This window comes from Metschnikowia bicuspidata, assembly GCF_001664035.1.
Source record: "Metschnikowia bicuspidata var. bicuspidata NRRL YB-4993 chromosome Unknown METBIscaffold_1, whole genome shotgun sequence".
NCBI lineage: Eukaryota > Fungi > Ascomycota > Pichiomycetes > Serinales > Metschnikowiaceae > Metschnikowia > Metschnikowia bicuspidata.
The window spans coordinates 4126806-4146482 of NW_017387731.1; the positions used below are offsets into that span (position 1 = coordinate 4126806).

At 50.8% G+C, this 19677-nt stretch overlaps 8 protein-coding genes across 8 annotated transcripts; 1 reads left to right on the forward strand and 7 right to left on the reverse strand.

The window, feature by feature from the left end:
- Positions 1-761: 761 nt before the first annotated feature.
- METBIDRAFT_228734 (uncharacterized protein) lies at positions 762-1424 on the reverse strand (the record flags this gene model as incomplete). The annotated part of the gene is made up of 1 exon (XM_018855214.1): positions 762-1424. The coding sequence occupies one exon, from the start codon at positions 1422-1424 to the stop codon at positions 762-764; it is 663 nt and encodes a 220-aa protein (XP_018714578.1).
- A 2863-nt stretch (positions 1425-4287) lies between these two features.
- ZCF8 (Zcf8p) lies at positions 4288-6436 on the reverse strand (the record flags this gene model as incomplete). The annotated part of the gene is made up of 2 exons (XM_018853726.1): positions 4288-4719; positions 4751-6436. 2 exons carry the CDS (start codon positions 6434-6436, stop codon positions 4288-4290), a joined length of 2118 nt encoding a protein of 705 aa, XP_018714579.1.
- Positions 6437-11161: 4725 nt separating this feature from the next.
- ALI1 (Ali1p) lies at positions 11162-12304 on the forward strand. The gene has a single exon (XM_018854088.1). It carries the CDS (start codon positions 11294-11296, stop codon positions 12137-12139), a length of 846 nt encoding a protein of 281 aa, XP_018714580.1. The 5' UTR covers positions 11162-11293; the 3' UTR covers positions 12140-12304.
- END3 (End3p) lies at positions 12305-13896 on the reverse strand. Its single transcript, XM_018854087.1, has one exon. It carries the CDS (start codon positions 13616-13618, stop codon positions 12470-12472), a length of 1149 nt encoding a protein of 382 aa, XP_018714581.1. The 5' UTR covers positions 13619-13896; the 3' UTR covers positions 12305-12469.
- Positions 13897-14175: 279 nt separating this feature from the next.
- On the reverse strand, positions 14176-15864 carry PWP1 (rRNA-processing protein; the record flags this gene model as incomplete). The annotated part of the gene is made up of 1 exon (XM_018856783.1): positions 14176-15864. The coding sequence occupies one exon, from the start codon at positions 15862-15864 to the stop codon at positions 14176-14178; it is 1689 nt and encodes a 562-aa protein (XP_018714582.1).
- A 991-nt stretch (positions 15865-16855) lies between these two features.
- On the reverse strand, positions 16856-18168 carry METBIDRAFT_117841 (uncharacterized protein). Its single transcript, XM_018854086.1, has one exon. It carries the CDS (start codon positions 18060-18062, stop codon positions 16950-16952), a length of 1113 nt encoding a protein of 370 aa, XP_018714583.1. The 5' UTR covers positions 18063-18168; the 3' UTR covers positions 16856-16949.
- METBIDRAFT_117840 (uncharacterized protein) lies at positions 18169-18651 on the reverse strand. Its single transcript, XM_018854085.1, has one exon. It carries the CDS (start codon positions 18542-18544, stop codon positions 18275-18277), a length of 270 nt encoding a protein of 89 aa, XP_018714584.1. The 5' UTR covers positions 18545-18651; the 3' UTR covers positions 18169-18274.
- Positions 18652-19369, reverse strand: METBIDRAFT_117839 (uncharacterized protein). The gene has a single exon (XM_018854084.1). It carries the CDS (start codon positions 19158-19160, stop codon positions 18759-18761), a length of 402 nt encoding a protein of 133 aa, XP_018714585.1. The 5' UTR covers positions 19161-19369; the 3' UTR covers positions 18652-18758.
- Between the last annotated feature and the right edge of the window lie 308 nt (positions 19370-19677).

A 19677-nucleotide genomic window follows, 5' to 3' on the forward strand; every position in this document is an offset into this window, starting at 1 on the left:
ATAAAGCACTAAGCTCTACAAATTACAGTGGTCAGGCCAGATTGCTACAACCTTGACCGTGCTTCAAAAAAGGGTCATCTTCTCCACGAAAACACTAAAATATGTTTGCTACCAATTTCTGGAAGCAAAGACTAGCTACAAAACAGCAAATTTCGGGCTGGCTAACGGAATCAAAAACAAAACAGATTGATGAATGAGAAAATGTTTCTTACGGCTGGCTTTTATTCTTCTTCAATTTTATAGCTTTAGTTCAAATCTGGTGGTGATTGTTTCGTTGTTCAAGTATGTTTAAACCTTGTTTATGCAATAGAGGGTAATAAAACAATCAATAACTTTTTATAAAGAATTCTTTCGGAATCACAAAATGATGTACCGTTTGGACTAGCTTGCGGGACTCTCAGCCGAAGATATCGGAGAACGTGGATTTGTCCCATCTGGATATATCAGCTCAAAGGAGCATTTACTGGGGACCCTGTTTGGATTTGGCATCTGGTAATTTAATCTTGTGCCAAGCGGACCCCTTGAAAACCTCAAGTACTCCGTATCATAACTTGCCCCAACCTTTATCGAAAGCACCGGCCTCCCGAAGTAGGAAATCGCCAACAAACCTGCATTTCCAAAATACTCAAACCCATTCCCCTCGATATCATATTCAATATCGTAGTCAATCATATTGGCTTCTCCAAGACCTGTCACACGGATCAAGGGAGTAGGACGCGAAGTGCTTAATCCTCGAATTCCCAACACTGAGTCGGCAGACTCTAGGTAAATAGTCTGGGAGCGCCACTTGCAAAATCCAAGTTGAGTCTTGAACCGGAGCCCACAACGATACAGCCATTTCCATTGATGTTTGTCTGCACGCCCCAGTGGGTATTGTACAAAGAAATTGTACCCTGATTGGTAATGGCTAAAGAGTTGTCTTTGACAGATCTTCCTCCAGCAAATAGCTCGCCAATAGACCCTGCAGTCTTTTTAAAAATCATTCGGCCTTCGTTATACCATAATCTAGTGGAGCTGATAATGAAAGGCACCTCTTCAAATGGCGTTTTACACGCATCAAAATATATGGTGCCAGAGTTCCAAAACGCACCTCCAGCCCAAATAGCATAGCTAGCCTCTTCGACATAGGAAATAGAGTTGAAAGAGATGGTTCCGAAATTGTGGAACCCGGGTCCTTTTACTTGCAACTGAATAGGCCTTTCATTGTTGAAGACGAAAAAACTGCCGTTATTCCAAAAAGTACCCTGCACAATAACACTAGGACTGTTAATAACCGTGTATTTGATATCTGTTAAAACAGTGAGGTCCGTAAGATTTGTTTCACGAGGATGTATCTGCCAAGTGTGATTGGTAATTTCTTGTGAAAGCGCCACGCTGTGGAAAATTGACAAGACCACGGCCACAGCCCAGATTCCTAGTTTCATGGTATATGAATTATTAGTCTTTGATCCTCAGGAAAACGAGGTCTTCGCTCAATATTCCTAAAAATTATAAGTGTGCTTTCTGGCTTTTATACGGGAAAGCTGCTGTATATACAGCCCTTTTATATGTTTTGTCGATGGTGCTTTTTTTTGGGTACATGAAAGAATCTGTAATATTCTTGGATAAGCAATATTTTTCGCGACAATAAACAGAGTAGCTCAAAAGAACAATGAAGTCTACTACAATTTTCACCAGCCTTCAAATGATCAGAAAAAATGAAAATTCTCTAATGTCTGGTCTAAATCATTTAATTTTTTAAGGCGTTTAAAATGTGGAGTAAACTCCTCATAGAAAAATATTGTGGTTCACTTGTGCCTGAGATTGGAGCACTTACGTACTGAGCACTAGAAACTATCACAGCCTTTTATCTTCAGTGATAGACTAATGCCAGACTTTTTCCCCCACAAGCTTGCATTCTTGCCCGAAGCTTTACTCTTCGCCAAGCAAATTTGTTGGCTTCTGGTAGTGCCATACTTTTTGAAAGATCATAGCCACCCATTGCTATGCATTCGAAATTGTCTCCAGACCATATACTTTACCCACCCACATTAGTATCGTATATTATATAGCTGCACTTAACTGTGTGCTTCATGATTTTGAAACTGTGCTATATGATTCAGACTTCAATCATAAATTAATCTTATCAAATCTACATGAATAAGCCAGAGCTAGGAAGACGCCCAAAAAGGAGTATATGGCGCTTGATAATAGTACGTCCAAATATGACATAATCACAACCAAGAGCCCACGGAATTATGCTGTTTACACCGCTAGTTTTGGGCTTTTACTTCTGTTGCTTCTGTAACTTTGAAATAACTACTACCACATATAACAGCAAACTTTCAGCCAGCCTCATAATATTTCGAGAAGTCTTACAGGTTTTATGAAACGTGATAAAAAATCTTCGCAGTCATCTGTTATCGTGTTGACTCTCTGTAAGAGAAACATTTCGTTGAGGATGCTTCGGCTCATGAGTTTGAAGCGGGTTTAAAGGAGCTTATTCCCAGTTTCTGCGTCTCTCAAGTGATCATAAGTGATTGTGGTCATATAAAAATTTAAATTTTACAGGTTTTCCACGTCTCAACTTGACCCAACGTTTTTTTGAGATTGACGGGCTTAGAATGCATGATCCTAACATTCTCTTGCCTTTTGAGACCCAAAACTTGAACATTCTACATTGATTTAGCTCCCTCTTAATTCGCATTGGGATCTTCTTGCAGAAACATAATTCATATAGCAATAGATGTGTCGAAGCATTTCCTAGCGCCGGGTATGTGCAGTTATATGGGCCAGCACTTTCTATGCTTAAAAGTACGAAAATTGACCATCGTTTGATTTTCGGACGAAACGGTGTCCGGTTTTATCGATACAAAGACTGTGTTTGCTCTACAGGTCGATTTCTCTAGCTTAGTTTCTTTTTCATACCCCTGGACCAATTCCTCATTTCAGCAGGGCGAAGATACTCTGAATACTCACATGCCAAAGCATGATTAAAAATCAATAGAAACAGAGCTTCGTCTCTCGAACCCATGAAACTGACTACTCTGTTCCAAGGATTTGTCTATACTACAGCTTGGAAAAGCTTTTTGGACCTGTCCTCCATTCAAGCTGATTTGGTGAATCCAGCGTAATGTCGATCTGGGAAATTACCAAGGAGCCGCCGGTGAACTCGATTTGCGGGCGACTGTTTTGTAACCGTATCGTCACGCCCAAGCATGCAGCAATTATTCCAACCACACCGCATCAAGGTGCTGATCAATGGGCTTGAAAATTTGGGCTTTGTTCACTTGAGAAATACGTCATTCGAAGCTGTGTGGAATTATCTTGGGCATTTGCCATACGCGTGAGTGGTACGGTGTTCGTGTTTTCGTGTCGATCCTGGCGCCCGTTCTCTCACAGTTGTTAGTTTAGATTTATTGCACATGTATGAACAAAACCACATTCATTTACTCAGTATTCTTCTTTTCCAATCACGCTCCTGAAAATTATTCTAAACTCCTTCTCTCTTCAGCAAGCCATTCAAATGGACCTTGCAATCGACTTCGTTGATGTGCATCCAGTTTTAGTTCCTAGATGTTGGCGTACGGCTGAGGTTCGTCTATTTCTGTGTAACTCTATCATATGTTCTTCATTTATTGTGCTCGCAATCACATTTGATGGAACACTTCTCTCCTTCTACTCCGTCTGTCCCAAACTATTGTTGTCTGTTGGAATGTTCCCACTTATTTCATTCATCAATACGAAGTTTGCGATATACTCTCCTGTTCAGCGATCTAACCTCCCTTCGGCATACTTTTGTTGACGTCTACTTCATGTAGGGCATCCCAACTCTATGTATCCACGACACGTATGCGTCGAGCTTATATTCGTAGTCAAACGTCCGACTCAACTACCCCTCTAACGCATGTACCTGACACTGCTGTCAACTACCCCGTCCCTAGCTTGCGCTCTCAGTTCCAAAACACCCTTTCTCTCTTGTCTTCGCCGGTCCTTGTCTCGTTCTTGATTCATCGCTTCTCCCCATCCAAAAACATCTCTGTATCACGCGCCTACGCAGATCCCGTTTCCAGGCCGGCCGGGGATCCTCTTCTTGACTGGTGGTCATGCTCGCATTTTGGTTCATATGTAATGTTTTGGTCTTGTTCGCCAGCCTCGGTCCTTTGCACGCATCATATATGGTACTCTCGCGTCTGTCTCATCTGTCCTTCCCCCAGTCGAGTTCACATTCACTTCTTCTATAGTCTCGCGAGGCAAGTTCAGTTTGGTCCACGCCCATTCCGTCCACTGGTCCCGGCGGCCCGTCGCCTACAGGGTGTCGCTCGCCTCGCCCTCCTCCAGCAGTGCCATGGCAGGGTCCACCACGTCGTGGATGTACTGCTCGGCCAAGTCCTGCGAGAAGCGGAACGGCTCGAACGACGTCTCGAAGTTGCGGAGAAACGCCGTGTCGAGCCGGAGATCCTTGGTGATGTAGAGCTCGTCGGTGCCGTTGCTCTGCACCTGCATGGCTAGCTGCCACAACTGCTCGACGTACGACGCGCACGTGGCCAGCAGGCCGAACAGCATGAGCGTCATGGCCTGCCAGAGCAGCGGCTCCACGCACGTCTGGAGCGCGTCGAGAAGCTCGTCCGGGTCGTCGGCCAAGATGGGCGTGCTGAGCGCAAACTCCTCGAGCGCCTCGACAACGGCCAAGATGTCGGCCACGGCCGGGATGAGGCAGAAGGGCTCCAAGCGGCGCGTCTTGTGGAGCACGGTGCTCATGGACGCGTACACGCAGCGGAAGATGTAGTCGAGGTCGATGGTGAAGGTGCGACAACGGCGAGCGGAACTGCGCAAGCACCACGAGGAACACGGCCTGGTGCGTGAGCTGGAGGTACATCTGGAGAAACAGGAAGTTCTTGCTGTTGCCGAGCACAAGTGCGTAGATGGCGCCGGAGCCGTCGAAGAGGCGGAAGTCCAACTCCTCGATCCAGTTGAAGGTGCTCATGAGCGTGGACACGTAGTGCGCGAAGCGGAGCGCCGGGAAGTGCGGGCGCTCGACCTTGACGAGCCCGAGCCAGCGGGTGGAGAAGTAGTTGACGAGCACCAGCACCAAGATGGCGTCGTTGTACGCGGCCACGGCGGGCACCGTGGTGCAGTCCTTCTGGAGCGCCAAGTACATTTTGCTGGTGAGCGGCGCGATCACCATGCCCATTTCCAGGTACAGCAGGAGGTACGCGTGGATGAGCAGCGGCACGTCCGTCACGTTCTCGAAGCGCTGGAAGTACCGCGACGAGATGAGGTTGGCGATGTCGAACACCTGCCAGCCCGCGGCCAACACGTCCACGTGGCTGTGGAACAACTGGCGGCTGAGCTCCGGGTCCGGCAGGATGCGCCGCCTGTCCGGGCCCACGCTGAGCTGCAAGCTGCCCTCGGCACTGAGCACGCTGACGTCCGGCTCGGCAAAGCGGGCAAGCACCCACACGCGCGCAAACGCAATGAACTCCTCGTTTTTCTCGCGCTTGGCGGCGTCTGTCATCGTGAGATACCGCAGCACCTCGGCGGACGCGTTCATCTTGTGCGTGAAGTCCTTGAAGAGCCGCAAGATGCGGAGCGGGTTGCTGAGGAGCAACGACGGCGTCTTGTTGACCAACACGAAGATGCCGAGGTGGATGAAGTCGCCCAAGCTCTCGGGCTCGCCAAGAAGCACCATGAAGTCCTCGGCGAGGGCCAAGCACACGTCCGCGGTCTGCGGGTCGCCCTCCAACACCTTGCCGATGGCCACCACGCAGAACACCAACGACATCCCGCGCACCAGCAACGCGTTGAACGTGCGGCTGTCCAAGTCGTCTGCGGACGCGGGCACCTTCACCAAGAAGTTGCTGGCTATGTTGAAGCACGTCTGCGAGTCCACGAGGTACTGGAACCCGTCGCTGTCCCAGCGGGCAAACCGCCGGAAGTACCTGAGCAACTGCTCGTACGAGAGGCAGCGCGCCACGGCCTTGCACCGGAGAAACTCCGCGAGCGGGATCACCATGGTCTGCCTGGCCCAGTCCTGGTAGCTGCGTCTGATGAAGCCAAAGTCCTTGAGGTGCGGCGCGCGGATGGGCGGGGGCGCCACCTCGTCCGGCGCCACAGGAAAAAGGAGATCCACGCCCAGCGACTCGTTCTGGGGCGATCCCGCCGCGCTGGTGTGGGCCGGGCTGCGCGGGTTTTTCACGCCAGGCCGGCGCAGGCCCCTGGCCTCCTTTTTCTGCTGCGACGACTTGCGCCGCCGCTTCTCGATGCGGCTTTTCTCCGCCTCCGACGGCGGGTTCGGGGGGTTGAGCAAGCACTCCTCGGGCCGCTTGGCAGACGTGCACGCTAGGCACGGCGTCTCGAGATTGCACTTGGTTTTGTACCGCTTGCAGGGCCCGCACGCGTAGCTTCTGCGCGAGCGCGTCTCTGCTTTCTTTGCCGCCGACTGGTCGTCGGCCATGGATTTGGATGGCATCGATGTCTCGGCGCTGCTCAGAGACAAGACACTGGATGCTGACGCGGTGTGCTCCATGCACGGCACACGGGGCGCTTCCCGGAAGGTGGAGTGCGCAGGTGCGCCGGGATGCTTGGAATGTTTGGGATGCTTGGGATGCTTGAGATTCTTGGTTTCGGGTGGCGTTTGTGACCCGACTTGGAGGACGCTACGTTATGAAAGCAACTGCTGGGGGAATCAGTCATGTACGTGGGTGGCAAATATATCCGCCGCGGCCACAGCTTCAGCTGGAGATGCAAGGTGAGCCAGGAGAGGCGGGGTCCTGACGAATGTGCCGACAAGTAGCAGTCAGGAAGAAAGTGGAAGGTACTTTCCGGGAGCCAACGGTCTGGCGTGCGGATCAAGCTTCTGGGTATTGCTTGTTTGCATCGCTCTTTCGCACCGGGACGCAGCAGCGCTTAGACTGCGGCAGGCCGGCACAGAACGTGGGTGGCGCTGCACCAGAGACGCATCTCAGCGCCGCATGCACGCCTCTCCTCGTGAAACCCACGCCTGAGTCCCAGGCTGGGAAGTATCACCAAGAGCGCGCATATTCGGGGCCCAAATTCCAGGCTGCCTCGGGATTCCGTCTCGGGCGGTTTAGGTGCGTTGTAAGATGTTTGACAGGCGAATGCAAACCCAGCTTGGGTCTCAGATATGATGAGCACTCCAGGCCGCACTCTGGTCCTCATCCAGACAACTACTTTTGTAGTTCCATCCAAGAGGCCAGCCCGGCAGCCTCGCATAAAAATATGAGAGTCTTTGCTGGCAGAGGGTCTAAGTTTTGGCCGACACGGCGTAAAAAAGACCCTCTTTTGGCCGGCACGGCTTGGCTCTGGTCCTCGCAAACGCTCAGATTTCTCAAAACGCCTGCAAAGATTTAAGAAGGTCCATACACAGGCCACAGGTAGCCGAGGCGCTTTCACGATTTTCTTGGCGCTTCAATTTTGGAGACAATGCATACGAGGCGGCCTGCTCTTTGAAGCCACTAATATTCACGTTTACGGACCACACCCATACGGGGGCCTGGGTCGGGCCTTAGTCAGCAGAGACACCAAAGTGAACACGAGAGCATGGGATGAAATGTCGAATTTCCCAAATGGGATGTTCTGCGCACAACGAGTGCCCAGTCCATTCCCTCCTCACTTATACTTCTCGCAGATCTACAAAACACCGAAGGCAAGCTTGTCGCTTTCCGGTTAAAAATGACGAGATCCCAGCCCGCACGTGAAGCCTGGAGAGCTGCAAAGATAAAGAAGAAATCAAAGGGCAGAAACAACGATCTGGGGTGCCAGGGCTCACTGCGCATGCGGATCAGTCTAATTTGAGACACCCCGACAAAACCACGCAGGTGCACAGCATTGACCACATAAACATCTAGGGTTTGTTGCTGCCACCGGGTTTTCGGCTAAAGCGATTCAAGCATAGAAGAATGCAGGCCCGTAGCCATCCCACTCCAACTTCAGCCGACGATGAGCGGCGTTCTTAAAAAAAAAGACCCTGAAATCGTTGACTTTTCAAATATAGGCTCCAACGAGCAAGCACGGCTTTTCGGAACCGGAGCATCCCGTTTCTTCCGGGAGAATGTAGCATCGCATGAACGCATGTCCGGTATGCAAAACGTTTTCCGGCAGAACGATCTTGTCACACGGTCGAAAAGCCAATACCTTGAGTATGTTAGAAAGCTTGTGGGCTATGTTCGCTACTTAGGAATCTTCGCGAGACCTTGCGCCAAGCACGTGCGCATTTATACATATTGTATTCGGTCTTCATGAACGACAACACCACCTTCTTTCGGTGTACCCTTTAGGCTCCAGACTTAAATTTATTTTTAGTAGTTCCGATGCACCAAGTTTACGCCAGGCGAAAACACTCCCGGGTTTCGGTTTCAAAGGGCCCAGCTGCATACTGCATTACGTCACTTTGTATAACGGAAAAGGGCGATATGAAGGCGCTGTATGCAGACAACATCGTGCCATAAGGTACGCCGAGGATTTGCCGTCTGTAGCCAACGCTACTAACGGCCGCCTTGCAAATGCAGACGTGCCGGTAGGTAGTGTTGATACATTCCTTGTAGATCCAAATGGAGTAAACGTTGTTTGCGTAGCTCAACGCTCTGTCTGATATCATGCCCATTTGGAGGCTAGTTCTGCGCCTTTGAAGTAGGTCCAAAGAAGCCGCATTTCGGGTGCTTGGTTCTCCAAGTTCAGATCTTGATATGGTGTTGCTGTAAACCCGTGCGTATGCTGATGGGTGACTGAAAATTTTGCCCATCAAAAATGGACAGAAAGTGAGAATAGGGTTCAGTGGTGTTGTGTTGGCTTTTATTTCAGTAGCAAGGAAGTTGCTCCGATCCTTGGTTTGAAGATCAAACTGCAATTAGGTCGATGAAGCAGTAGAAATTGCGGTGACGGATACACTTTTGATGCCAGCGATATATGATTTGAGATTATTTGCTTTGGTGTTGTTTGCTCTGGCATAATTTGCTTTTGCCTTATTTGCTTTCGTGTTGTTTGCTTTGGCATTGTTTTCTTTGCCAGAATATGCTTTGACATTGTTCGCTTTGACATTGATGGCTTTGATATTGTTCGCTTTGACATTGTTGCCAGAATTTGTTTCGACATTGTTCGCTTTGACGACAATGTTCGATACTCGGACATTGGAGGGGCTTCTCGTCCGCAGCTCCACCAAGCCCCACAACGTTCACTTCAATCATAGCAAGAGTTATCCGATACAGCCGAGAACACTGCTTCAATTGAAACAGGGCTGGCTGTTCGGGTGTTTTAAAGAGAGCGGATGAAAAATCCTTGCATCTTTCATGCAAATGATCAAAGAACGCGATGAAGATCCCATGGAGAAACAAACCAAATTACAATATGAAATGGGGTGTCGGCACGTATGGAGCTGTTGCCGAGTGACCAGTTGACAGATGTTGTTTCACATACCTCAAGGTCTTTACGAGAGAACGTATGTTGCGCTCTTTCAACAACTAGTCTACGTTACTGGCTGATACTCAGGTCCAAATCCGTAGAAGGCTTCTTTCTTTTCAGAAGCGGCAACAAAGTTGTGTGACTGTTGCATCATGTCATATTGAGGGCATGCAGTGCTGGCATATTTTTATATTAGTCCATTATATATGTCGCAAGGCTCTGTAGTACAAGTTTGGCATAAATATAATGGAGTGAATCCTTAAGGAAAAGACACACTCAGCTCAATGCGAGGCAACGTTATTCAGATGATCACAGCACACTTCTGGGATGGTTACAGGATTTTGGCATATTTTCTTTAGTGTTTGCTGCGGCAAATATGACAAAGTACTGATTTCTGTCGCCTATCTAAATGCATGGTGAAACACTGATAATGTGGTTTTCACGGTCTATAATTTAGGTATAAGGTTAAATTTTTGTCGAATACAGAAGAGATAATTAGTGAAGTGGATTTGTGGGCCCTTTTGCTACTGCTGGTTTGTTTTGAGGTGCCATCAGAGAGCAAACAGGTACAACGGAGACCCAGCTTTAGCAACTACGTCTTGTGGGAGATCAGTTAGCGACATCTTGAGAGTAATAATCGAAGTTGACGTTTAACGAGAACGAGCGCCAAAGCTGTTCATTCTTCTATTGTAGAATGGGTGGAGTAAGCAATGAACAGGAACCATCTGCATAAGAAAAGGACAATGAGAAGATAAGAATTTTGGAGCGAAAACAGTATCGATTCAGATTGGAGCGCCTGGAAAAACCTTGCTTCGGAAGACAATTTAATGAAACAACACAGAATAGTTCAGTGCAGTCAATAACGCGAGTGCACGTCAATGTGGTCGAGCTAGTCAAGCTGATTTAGGAAATCCCGTAAAGCCAGGGACCCGCATCTAGCCGGAGATCGGGATACATAAGTACTTTGAGCTTATAACTAGCACACTGGGCTAACTAAAGAAGTTCAGTAGGCCAATCAAACAAGCACATCAAGCTAGTTTAACAAGCACATTAGGAAAACTTAACTAGTTCAATATCTAACAAAACAAACACGTAGAGTCAAACAAGCACAGCAAGTCAAACAAGCACAGCAAGTCAAACAAGCACAGCAAGCTGGTTCAGCAGATAGCATTGCAAAAGAAGTGATGGAGAGATTCCTTTTAGATATCATTGCATACAGATTCTAATCGCACTATTAAAGGCCTGTCTTCGGCTGCCCCGCTAAATGTAAGCCCTGTTTTCATGACGATACTTCTGTTGCTGTACTTATATTCCGACGAGCCATCTTATGACATATTGTTGTTGCCGCCCCTAAGACGAATTCGAGAAATCCGGTTTTTTTGTCATATCAACTACGATCCCATTTTCAGGACTCTCGACAAATACGGGTTTCGACAAGAATGAACACACGCCGTTCTTTTGGGTCCTTCCCTTTGGTGACATCTTGGTCGCCCAGATGCCGCATTCGCAGCCGCCCGCAATTTCACCGACGAACCGGCCGTCACGTGACTCGCAAAACTCGCGCGAATACAAGACCAGGAGTCACGTGCCAGAGGACATATGCCGGTGATCACGTGACCCACGCCACGTGACGTCAAGCGTCTCCTGGCCGCCGGCCGGCTCCAGGCACAATGCCCAACGCAAAGCCAAGCTCCCGACCACCAGCCCCGCAAACCAGCTCGGTGCCCGGGCCCGCCACGCCGCTGGTCCAGGTCGGGAGGCACGGATCTGGCACGGCCAATGGTACGCGCGGAATTACCACAGCCTGCACACCCGCACCGAAAAGCCAGGTGCTCTCTCAACTGCTAGCCATCTGGCCAAGCGTGCTCCAAAAGTCCCCAAAACCCGCTGAAACATGTTGGCACACACCGCTAGACTCGCCAGATCCGCGCCCCGCGTGGCCCGTGCGGCGCTCCAGCTCAGAACATTGGCGGCCTCGCCCCGCTTGGCGCAGGAATCCGACGAGCCGCTTCCATTCTTGCACTCGTTGCCCAGACAGCTGAAAGGCCCCCAGGAGGTGCCCCTCCAAAACCCGGCAGACCAGTACAAAGAGGTGTCGGAGGAGTTACACAAGTTCGGCACTTACGTGATGGCGTGCATGCCCAAATTCGTGCAGCAGTTCTCCGTGTGGAAGGATGAGTTGACCATCTATGTGGCGCCCTCGGCGCTCAGACCGGTCATGGTGTACTTGAAGAACCACACCGCGGCGCAGTTCAAGAGCTGCATGGACATCACCGGCGTGGACTACCCCTCCAGAACCAACCGTTTCGACGTGGTGTACAACTTGTTGAGTGTGCGCCACAACTCGAGAATCCGTGTGAAGACGTACGCGTCGGAAACGTCCGCCGTGCCTTCGGTGGTGCCCATCTATGAGGGAGCCAACTGGTACGAAAGAGAAACGTACGACATGTTTGGTGTGTTCTTCGAGGGCCACCCCGACTTGAGAAGAATCATGACCGATTACGGTTTCGAGGGCCACCCCTTGCGCAAGGACTTCCCCACCACCGGATACACCGAGGTGCGTTATGACGAGGAGAAGAAGCGGGTCATCTATGAGCCTTTGGAGTTGACGCAGGCCTGGAGAAACTTCTCCGTCGGCTCCTCCGTGTGGGAGCAGGTTGGCGAGGGCAAGGACTTCACCCCGGACTCGTTCAAGTTGCCCACGCCGGAACCCGAGCCTACCGACGAAGAAAAGAAGTAGGCAACCCCCTTTTGCATCCCCCACACGCCACCTGGCCCCTACGTACAGTCGAGCACTTGTATAATACACGAATATTATTCTCGAGATGGGTGCGTAGATTCTAGTATATCCGGGGAGGCCGGCGCCGGAGCTCAGATCGCCTGTATCAAAAGCTGTTGTGTGCCGCTGAACGCCTGCAGTCCCGACTCGGAGGAACGCCGTTTCGGCCGAAGAGGAGAATCAACCGCCGGCGGACCACACGTCGGAAACGCACTTCCTGCAGCAGGCCATGCCCTCTTTTCTGGTTCTATGATCCCGCCGGCAATGCATGATCACAAGGCCCGCAACGCCTCAAGCAGCACGTAGCTGGGACTTCAACCCGCCCAACTCCTCCTCCTTTTCTTTCAAAAACTCCTCCAACATCTGAACTTGACTCGAGATCAAGTTAACGTCGTTACGAACATCCTTGAGGTCCTTATTGCTGTGCGGCAGCTGCTTGGCTGCAGACAACACCTCCTGTTTATATTTCAACAACTGCTCAAACTCGTGTTTCAACAAAGTCAGCTCGCTTGACTCCACGGGCGCAGCCGACACCTGCTGCGATTTTTCAAGTAGCTTTTCTAGGTCCACTAGTTCTCGCCGCAAGCGCACCTCCTCCCAGTCTGTGCCCTCGGTCGTCGAGAAATCAGTACCGCGACTAGGCTGCTGCGTCTGCCCCATCTTCGTCAAGTAGCTCGTGCCGAAAGACTTCTTGTCATTTGCAGAGGGCTCCAGCACTTCTTTGCGCGGGGCGGGCGTCAGGCTTAAATCATAACTAGGCACTTCCTTAGAGAAGGTGGCGCGTAACGACGCAGGCACGCCTCTGGGCATCCGTTTCCCGTTTTCACGCTGGTTGAGCATGTGCAACAACACCAACACCTGATCCTTGTCAATGGTCTCGGACGACTTTGGATTGACCAAGTTCCACGCGGAAGAGATGTCTAGCTTGGGCACGTTCTTGAGCGTGTCGTACAAGCCTTGCAAGGAATCGAACCTGACTCTCCCATAGGTATCGCTGCTTGAGTTGTATATCGCCTCGTAGGTCGCGCGGTCGGTCGGAGAAATGTACCAGTCGAAGTCATCGGAAAGCGCGTCGTCGTCGTCGTCCAGCGCAAAGCCGCTAGCCGAGTTCTGGCCCGTGGCCACGGCCCGGTTGGCCTGGATCAAGTGTGCTTTCAGCAGGGGTATCAACCAGCCAGGCAACAGTGCCGGCACCAGCAGCGACTCACCGTTCACCAAGTCAAAAATAAGGCGCATCGTGATGCAGAACTCCTCAAAGTCCAACTTGCCGTCGCTGTCGATATCTGCCAACTGCCATACTTGCGCCAACTGCTCGTCCGGCAAGCGCGAGTTCTTCAACACGGGCGACACCTTTTCGCCCGTTAGCTTGTTGTTTTCTGGGCTGAGTCCCTGGAAAATCTTCCAGTATTTCTTGATCTCCCACTCCTCCAAGCGTGGCATTTTGTTTCCTGGTACTGGTGTGTTTCGGGCGCCCAGAATGATGAACTCGGCTGCGCGATTAGGACTAGTGACAGCGGCGGCGCGACACCCGTACCTCCGGGCTCCAGTCCTGGGCAGTGGCTGCAATTGCGGCCTCCGCGCCTATAAACTCCCTCTTGTTTCTGGGATCTGGAAACATGGTATCTGAGATCCGAAGTGATTGTTGGCGGGGTGTACATGATAGTTGAAAGCCACTAAATGGATCTCTATGGGTTAATATACACTTGATTGGACAGCGCTCTGTGGAGAACGTGGAGGCTGGAGGAAAAAAAGGGGGGCAAGGTGCGAGCCGGCGGCTCGGGGCGCTAGTGTTGATCACGTGACATACCAGTCATGTGAGGAGAGTATCATGTGATGTACAGCTCACGTGATGAGCGTGTCACGTGAGGCGCCGGACTTCGTCCTACCATCTCAGTTCTCGCTCTCCAGCACGGCTGCTCATGCATCCGTATAGTCGTTGAGTGTGCCATGTGCGAGCGCTTTCACCGGCTTTGACAACCGGGCCCACGCACATGCACTCAGTCCTCGTCTTCATCCATCCCGGCGGGCTCCTCGTCGGAATCGGAGTCGGCGTCAATCTTCCCGGCCTCTACCGTCATGAGCGTTTCGCTGCCGTCGCCCTGGTACTTTCTGGCGATTCTAGATGCAATACCGGCGGCCACGGCACGCTCCCTGGCCGCTTTCTGTAGGCTGCTCAACTCCTGCTTGAACGTGGCACGCACGGAGCGGTTGCTGAAGCAGTCCCACATCTTCAAGGCACCCGTGACACCGCCGATAGTCAAGTTGCCGGCAACCTCGAAGTCGCCCGCGAAGGCCGTGGTCAACACATTGCCGACGCCGAAGTCACGTGACAAGACCATCGAGGGGCCGCCCTTCCCGGTGGGGCACTTCCACAACTTCACGGCCTTCTCGTTCATGGCGGACGTGATCAACATGCCGGGCACATTGCGGTTGATGTCCAACGACGAGATGCCGCTGTCGTGGGCATGCAACGTCCACAACGGCTTGTCCTGCACACGCACGTCGAAGCAGTAGACGTTACCGTTGTCGGTGCCGCAATAGAAGATCTCGGGCTCGGCGCCCCAGCGCACGTTCTCGACCTCCTGGCCGCTGCCCACGTAGTAGGATTTGCTCATCTGATTCTCGTCCGACACCCGGACGTCCGAAACGGCACACGCGCCATTGTAGCCTCCCGTCAAGAGAATAGACGCCTCCAGGGGATGCCATTGCGACGAGGACACGATCTTACCCTCATGGATTTTGCTGAACGACTTGACCGCGGTTCCGGAGACCAAGTCCCACAACTTCACCGTCGTGTCTGCGGACGTGGAGGCCAACACGTTTCTGTGGATCTTGTTGTGGGCCAATGAAAGCACGGCGTCCGTGTGATGCGTGGTCACGTGCTCCTTTCCCTTGCTCTTCTTCTTCTTCTTCTTGGAGGACAAGCCGGTGAACGAGTTCTGCTGCGGCTCACCCAAGATCACGTCCGGGAACGCCTTGTCGATGCAGTCGAGGTTCCAGATCTCGATCTGAGGCTCGAACGTGCCGACGGCGGCGAAGTTGCCGATGTTTTCGGTGGATTCGGCGGCGTTGGGGCGGAAGTTGACCCACTCCACGCAAAGCGGGAAAGAAGGTAACATCAAGTCGTGGTGCACGTACAAGTTGGCTTCTCTGGTCATGCCGTTGGCCACATCCTGGTCCAAGCGGTCCGCCTGCTCCTCCTTGGAGCCGCTAGGGGCCCCGGCTCCGTCGTCATAGACATACACGTCCAAATACAGGACGTCGTCCTCGGTTCTCGTGGCCAAAACCAAGTTGTCTGTGGGGTAGATCTGCATCTCCTTCTTGTCTTCCTGAAGGTCTGCGTTTGTGGGCAAGGAAAGATAGGCGTCGCCCTCGTCGTTTTCCTCGTACTGTGCATCCGTGGCACTCAACCCGGGAAAGAACCCCACGGATTCGCCGGCCGTCTCCTGGCCGTCGTTGTCGTAGTTTTCGAGATTGTACTCCTTCAAGTCATCGTCGACCGTGGCCTGGTCCTGCAACGTCAGCGCGTTTTGCGCCTTTTCGGCCTCTTGCAAGTCTTCCTTGGCATCCTCCAACTCTAGCTGAGCCATCTTGGTGATTCTGTCCATCTCCGCGTCGTCTAACTCGTATTTTTCGGGGAACTCGGCAGCGAAGCCTCTGGGCACCCAGCAACTGGAAGAAATCATGGCTGGCAAGATGTTGTGGGGTGTTCTGGGAGAAATTGGCAGGACGCTTTTGGCTGGCTCTGCGATGCCCAGCACATCGCGGCGATGGGTAAAATCTTTGTCGCGCGCTGTGTGCACGCCCGGAACCAAGTGATTAGCCTGGTGGTTTGGGATAGATAGGCTGGCCCGAAAAAAAGCGATACCATCGATGATGAAGCAGGAGCTTTGGTTTCCCGCTCACTTTTATTCTGGTTTAGGGGGGTCTGCATTTCCTCTCTAGCGGTGGAACAAAGACGAGGGTAATTCCCGAGTGCTCGCGTTGCATGTGAGCTGATACCCGTCATGAAGGCACATGGATCTAACTCTCTTGCATATTGCTCATTGCAGTGCAAAGCAGTGGTTCTGTGTTCTTCTGATTGTCGTCTTTTTTGTGGCTTGAAGATTGCTTTTCGTGTTCCTCGGAAGACCAGCTATTTGGGTGGATACTGGCTTGACTAAGCTAGCTTGTTTCACTGGCTGCAAACGGAAAGTTGACCCAATCGACGGGCTTCCTGGGTCTTTGCCAATGGCCATTTGCTTGGTTAGCCCCTTGGGAAATCATTCGATAATCAGACAGTTATTGGTGAGACAGCCAATAATCAGACAGTCGGGAATCAGACAGCCGGTATGTAAACAGCAGATAACCACAGTCGGTTTTCAGATTACAGATGCGGCCCTTCATTCTTTAAACCGGCCATATGACCTTTCTGCAAATACCGCTGCATACCATAATGTAACGGATGCAGAGTTCCAGTCAGCTCTAATCCATGAATTGGAAGGCCCGGAACCTGAAGACTTTCTGGCGCTTTTTTCGCGTGTCCACGATGATTACGCAATCAACTTGATCAGATACTTGCAGCTCTCGATGCCCCTTAGCTAGCACGAGCTTGATACTGATACAGCCCGGTCGATACTGCTGTCAGGCTCCATTCAATCTCTTACAGCGCTGCCTCAAAATTTACTTTTACTCGCCTGTTCCGTCAAACTTTCCACCGCTCTTAGGCGGATCTGCTGTTTTGCCATCTACTTGGCTGTGGTCCCTGATTTAGACATCCCACATGCGATCCTCAGATCCCCAAAAGATCGTCCAAAAACGAGTCAGTGTGTGACTCTTTTTTTTTCGTCTCTTTTCTTGCGGGTTCTCGTTTCAGGGATCCCGCCCAAGGTAGAGTGTCTTGCAAAAAGTCCAAGGACTCCAGCGGAGGCTGTTGCGTCTGGCCCCCACTTTCCAAGCCAAGAAGCACGTCCAAGTCTTCATCCATGCTTGTTGCTCGATGCAGTGCCCCGTTGTCCAGCGTGAGTCTGGAATTCAACGCCGCCATTTGCATCTCATCGTTGGCATTGAAGTTGTTGATCTCAAGCACGCGGGTTTTTTTCGCCGGCTCGTCGCCGAATTTCTTTTTGATCTGGTCATGGAACTTCACGTGCCGGAGCTTTTCGGCCCTGGCACGATGTGCCTCGAGTTCTGTCGCATCTAGTGCCTGTACACTCGGTTGTTTAGGCTCGTTTTTCGGACCCCCGATTCGGAAGCCATGCAAGTCGGCAGCAGTCAAACGGTCCACGTTGCGGAACTGCAGCTTGGCCGAGTTGTTGTAATCGGTGGTTTTGACGGTGCTGGCGTAGCTGTCTAGGCCATACTCGTCCAAGAGATTGTCCAGGATCTTGTTTTTGAGCATTTTGCGATTACCCAGCTTGCCCATGTCGGACACCACGAATTCACTGAGCTTGGTTTCCAAATCGGCGATCTCAAGCAGGTATTCTTCGCCGGACTCAGCGTCTTCTTCGTCTTCAGGAAATGACTCTGCCTCGTGAAGCACCGGTCTTGCACCCAAGTAGATGCCATCTTCTTCATCAGAAGCATGCTCCTGGACTTCAGGCTCGCCATTCTCACGAGCTTTCACGATCTTGATGATTTGCCGCTTGAGCTTCTGCTTGTTTTCCACCGAAAGATGGTCTTCCGATATTTGTGGGTAGAAATGGTTCAAGAACGCCTCGTCTTCCAGGTCCCAGTCGCTATCGTCTTCTTCGTCAAGCCACGCCGTGCCCTGGGATCCCTGCGATTTTTTGGCTGACCATTTCGGCCTGTTGACGTTCGCTGTGGGTTTTGGCCGTGTGAGATTATGTTTTCTCAAGTACTGGATTTTGGCCTTGTGGTCCCATTTTGACTTGTTCAAGACCATGGCAGATTAATACTGCTGAAAACGCGTGGACTTCTAGTTCTGCTGGCTGCTGAGGAAAAAACAGCGACGATCACGGCGTATTTCTGTTGTCTCGAAGAGAATGATTGTTGTATGTTTAGATCGAACGTATGGAGCCAGGATTAATGGCGCGAGCGTTCAGGGCCAGGCCGGCTGGAGCCACGAGATGTAGGGCCATAATTAGGGCGAGCGCTTCAGCGCCAGATCGGCGCGGGCAGTATTTGTGGGGCCAGCGGAGCCGCAGCGATCTTCGAAATTGAAAATGACCCGGGGAATTTTGATTCATTTCTTGTGGCCACTTTCCGATGACCCACAATTTCCGTAGCTTCAGCTTTCAAAGAGCCGTCGATATACTGCTTCATCAAAATCTGAAAATAAATAATAAAAATGTGTTCCTCCGGAATTCTGTGTTTGAGTCGAAGGTGACTAATATGGAAAACTGGGTGTCCCAGGGTAGGGGACATGACAAGCTCGTAATTAAGTGAACTTATAACAGTAGAGAAGGCAAACGGCCCAGCAAATACGGAACGTGACTTGAGCCAGACAGCAAGATTTTGACTGTCGAGCTGATTGCCAAACTACGAAAGACGAAAGATGGAGATAGACTTCGTCGCCGGCTGAAAATAGTTGATTTTTGTGACGTCGGTCATAGCAATACCGAAAATTGGAGAAAGCGGCTTAATGAGCAGCAAGTTCAGTGTCAAGCAATCTATTGAGTATTTCGGTAATATCAACAGCTTGCCGAATGAGTCGTGAGGTAGCTGGAGGGAAAGAGACACTGTGGGAGCGGACGGAAACATAACCAAAGTCAACCTCAGTAGAGCTTTGTTGGTGAGAGACATAAAAAGTTGAACGTTTAGAACAAACTCGCTCATGGCTAGGAATTTGGGCTCTCTCGCAGACCGGCGTAAGCCAGATGCATGTCTCAATCATCTTGTTCCGATTCTCGACTTGACCATCCGATTGTGGGTGACGAACAAAAAAAAGCTTGGAGTCAACACGAAAAAGTGCCAAAGGGACTGAGGCACGGGACCATGGTGTGTTTGCATGGACAGTGGTAGACCATGGAATGGAAAGCATCAACAAATGTACAAGATCTTCAGTTTTGAAATCGGACAGCACGGCGTAAAAGTGTACGCGATGGGTGAACTCATCCACATGTTCAAGGGTCCTCAGTTTCCAGCTTAGACCTGTGGCCTGATGGCAATAATATAACTTTGATATCTATGATATGAGATAAACAACCTGAAGTGATGAATTAAATTCGGATTTTGGCAATGAGCCTTCTTTTGCAAAGGGTAATATACTTATATGGATTACAACATAACGGTATGTTTGAGTCATTCCAATCATATCTCAGTCACAATTATTCCTTTATTAATGAGACAACTCTATTTAATTGACTAATACCATCCGTTAGATTCCTCCATGTGCCCTCCTCTCACACCCAGCTCAGCTGCAGCATCCCAAATGCTCCTTAGCAAATTTGGGGGATACTTCATATAAGTTTATATATTCTATTTTGTACTGTGATTTGCTTCTCTTCCACTGGTCCCTTTTTTTCCTTATTCTTGGAAAAAGAAAAGAAGAGTAGACC

What these genes read in the sequence shown, in the direction of transcription:
- ALI1 (XM_018854088.1), top strand. Translation starts at nt 11,294, where the DNA reads ATGTTGGCACACACCGCTAGACTCGCCAGATCCGCGCCCCGCGTGGCC.
- END3 (XM_018854087.1), bottom strand. Translation starts at nt 13,618, where the DNA reads ATGCCACGCTTGGAGGAGTGGGAGATCAAGAAATACTGGAAGATTTTC.
- METBIDRAFT_117841 (XM_018854086.1), bottom strand. Translation starts at nt 18,062, where the DNA reads ATGGTCTTGAACAAGTCAAAATGGGACCACAAGGCCAAAATCCAGTAC.
- METBIDRAFT_117840 (XM_018854085.1), bottom strand. Translation starts at nt 18,544, where the DNA reads ATGTCCCCTACCCTGGGACACCCAGTTTTCCATATTAGTCACCTTCGA.
- METBIDRAFT_117839 (XM_018854084.1), bottom strand. Translation starts at nt 19,160, where the DNA reads ATGCTTTCCATTCCATGGTCTACCACTGTCCATGCAAACACACCATGG.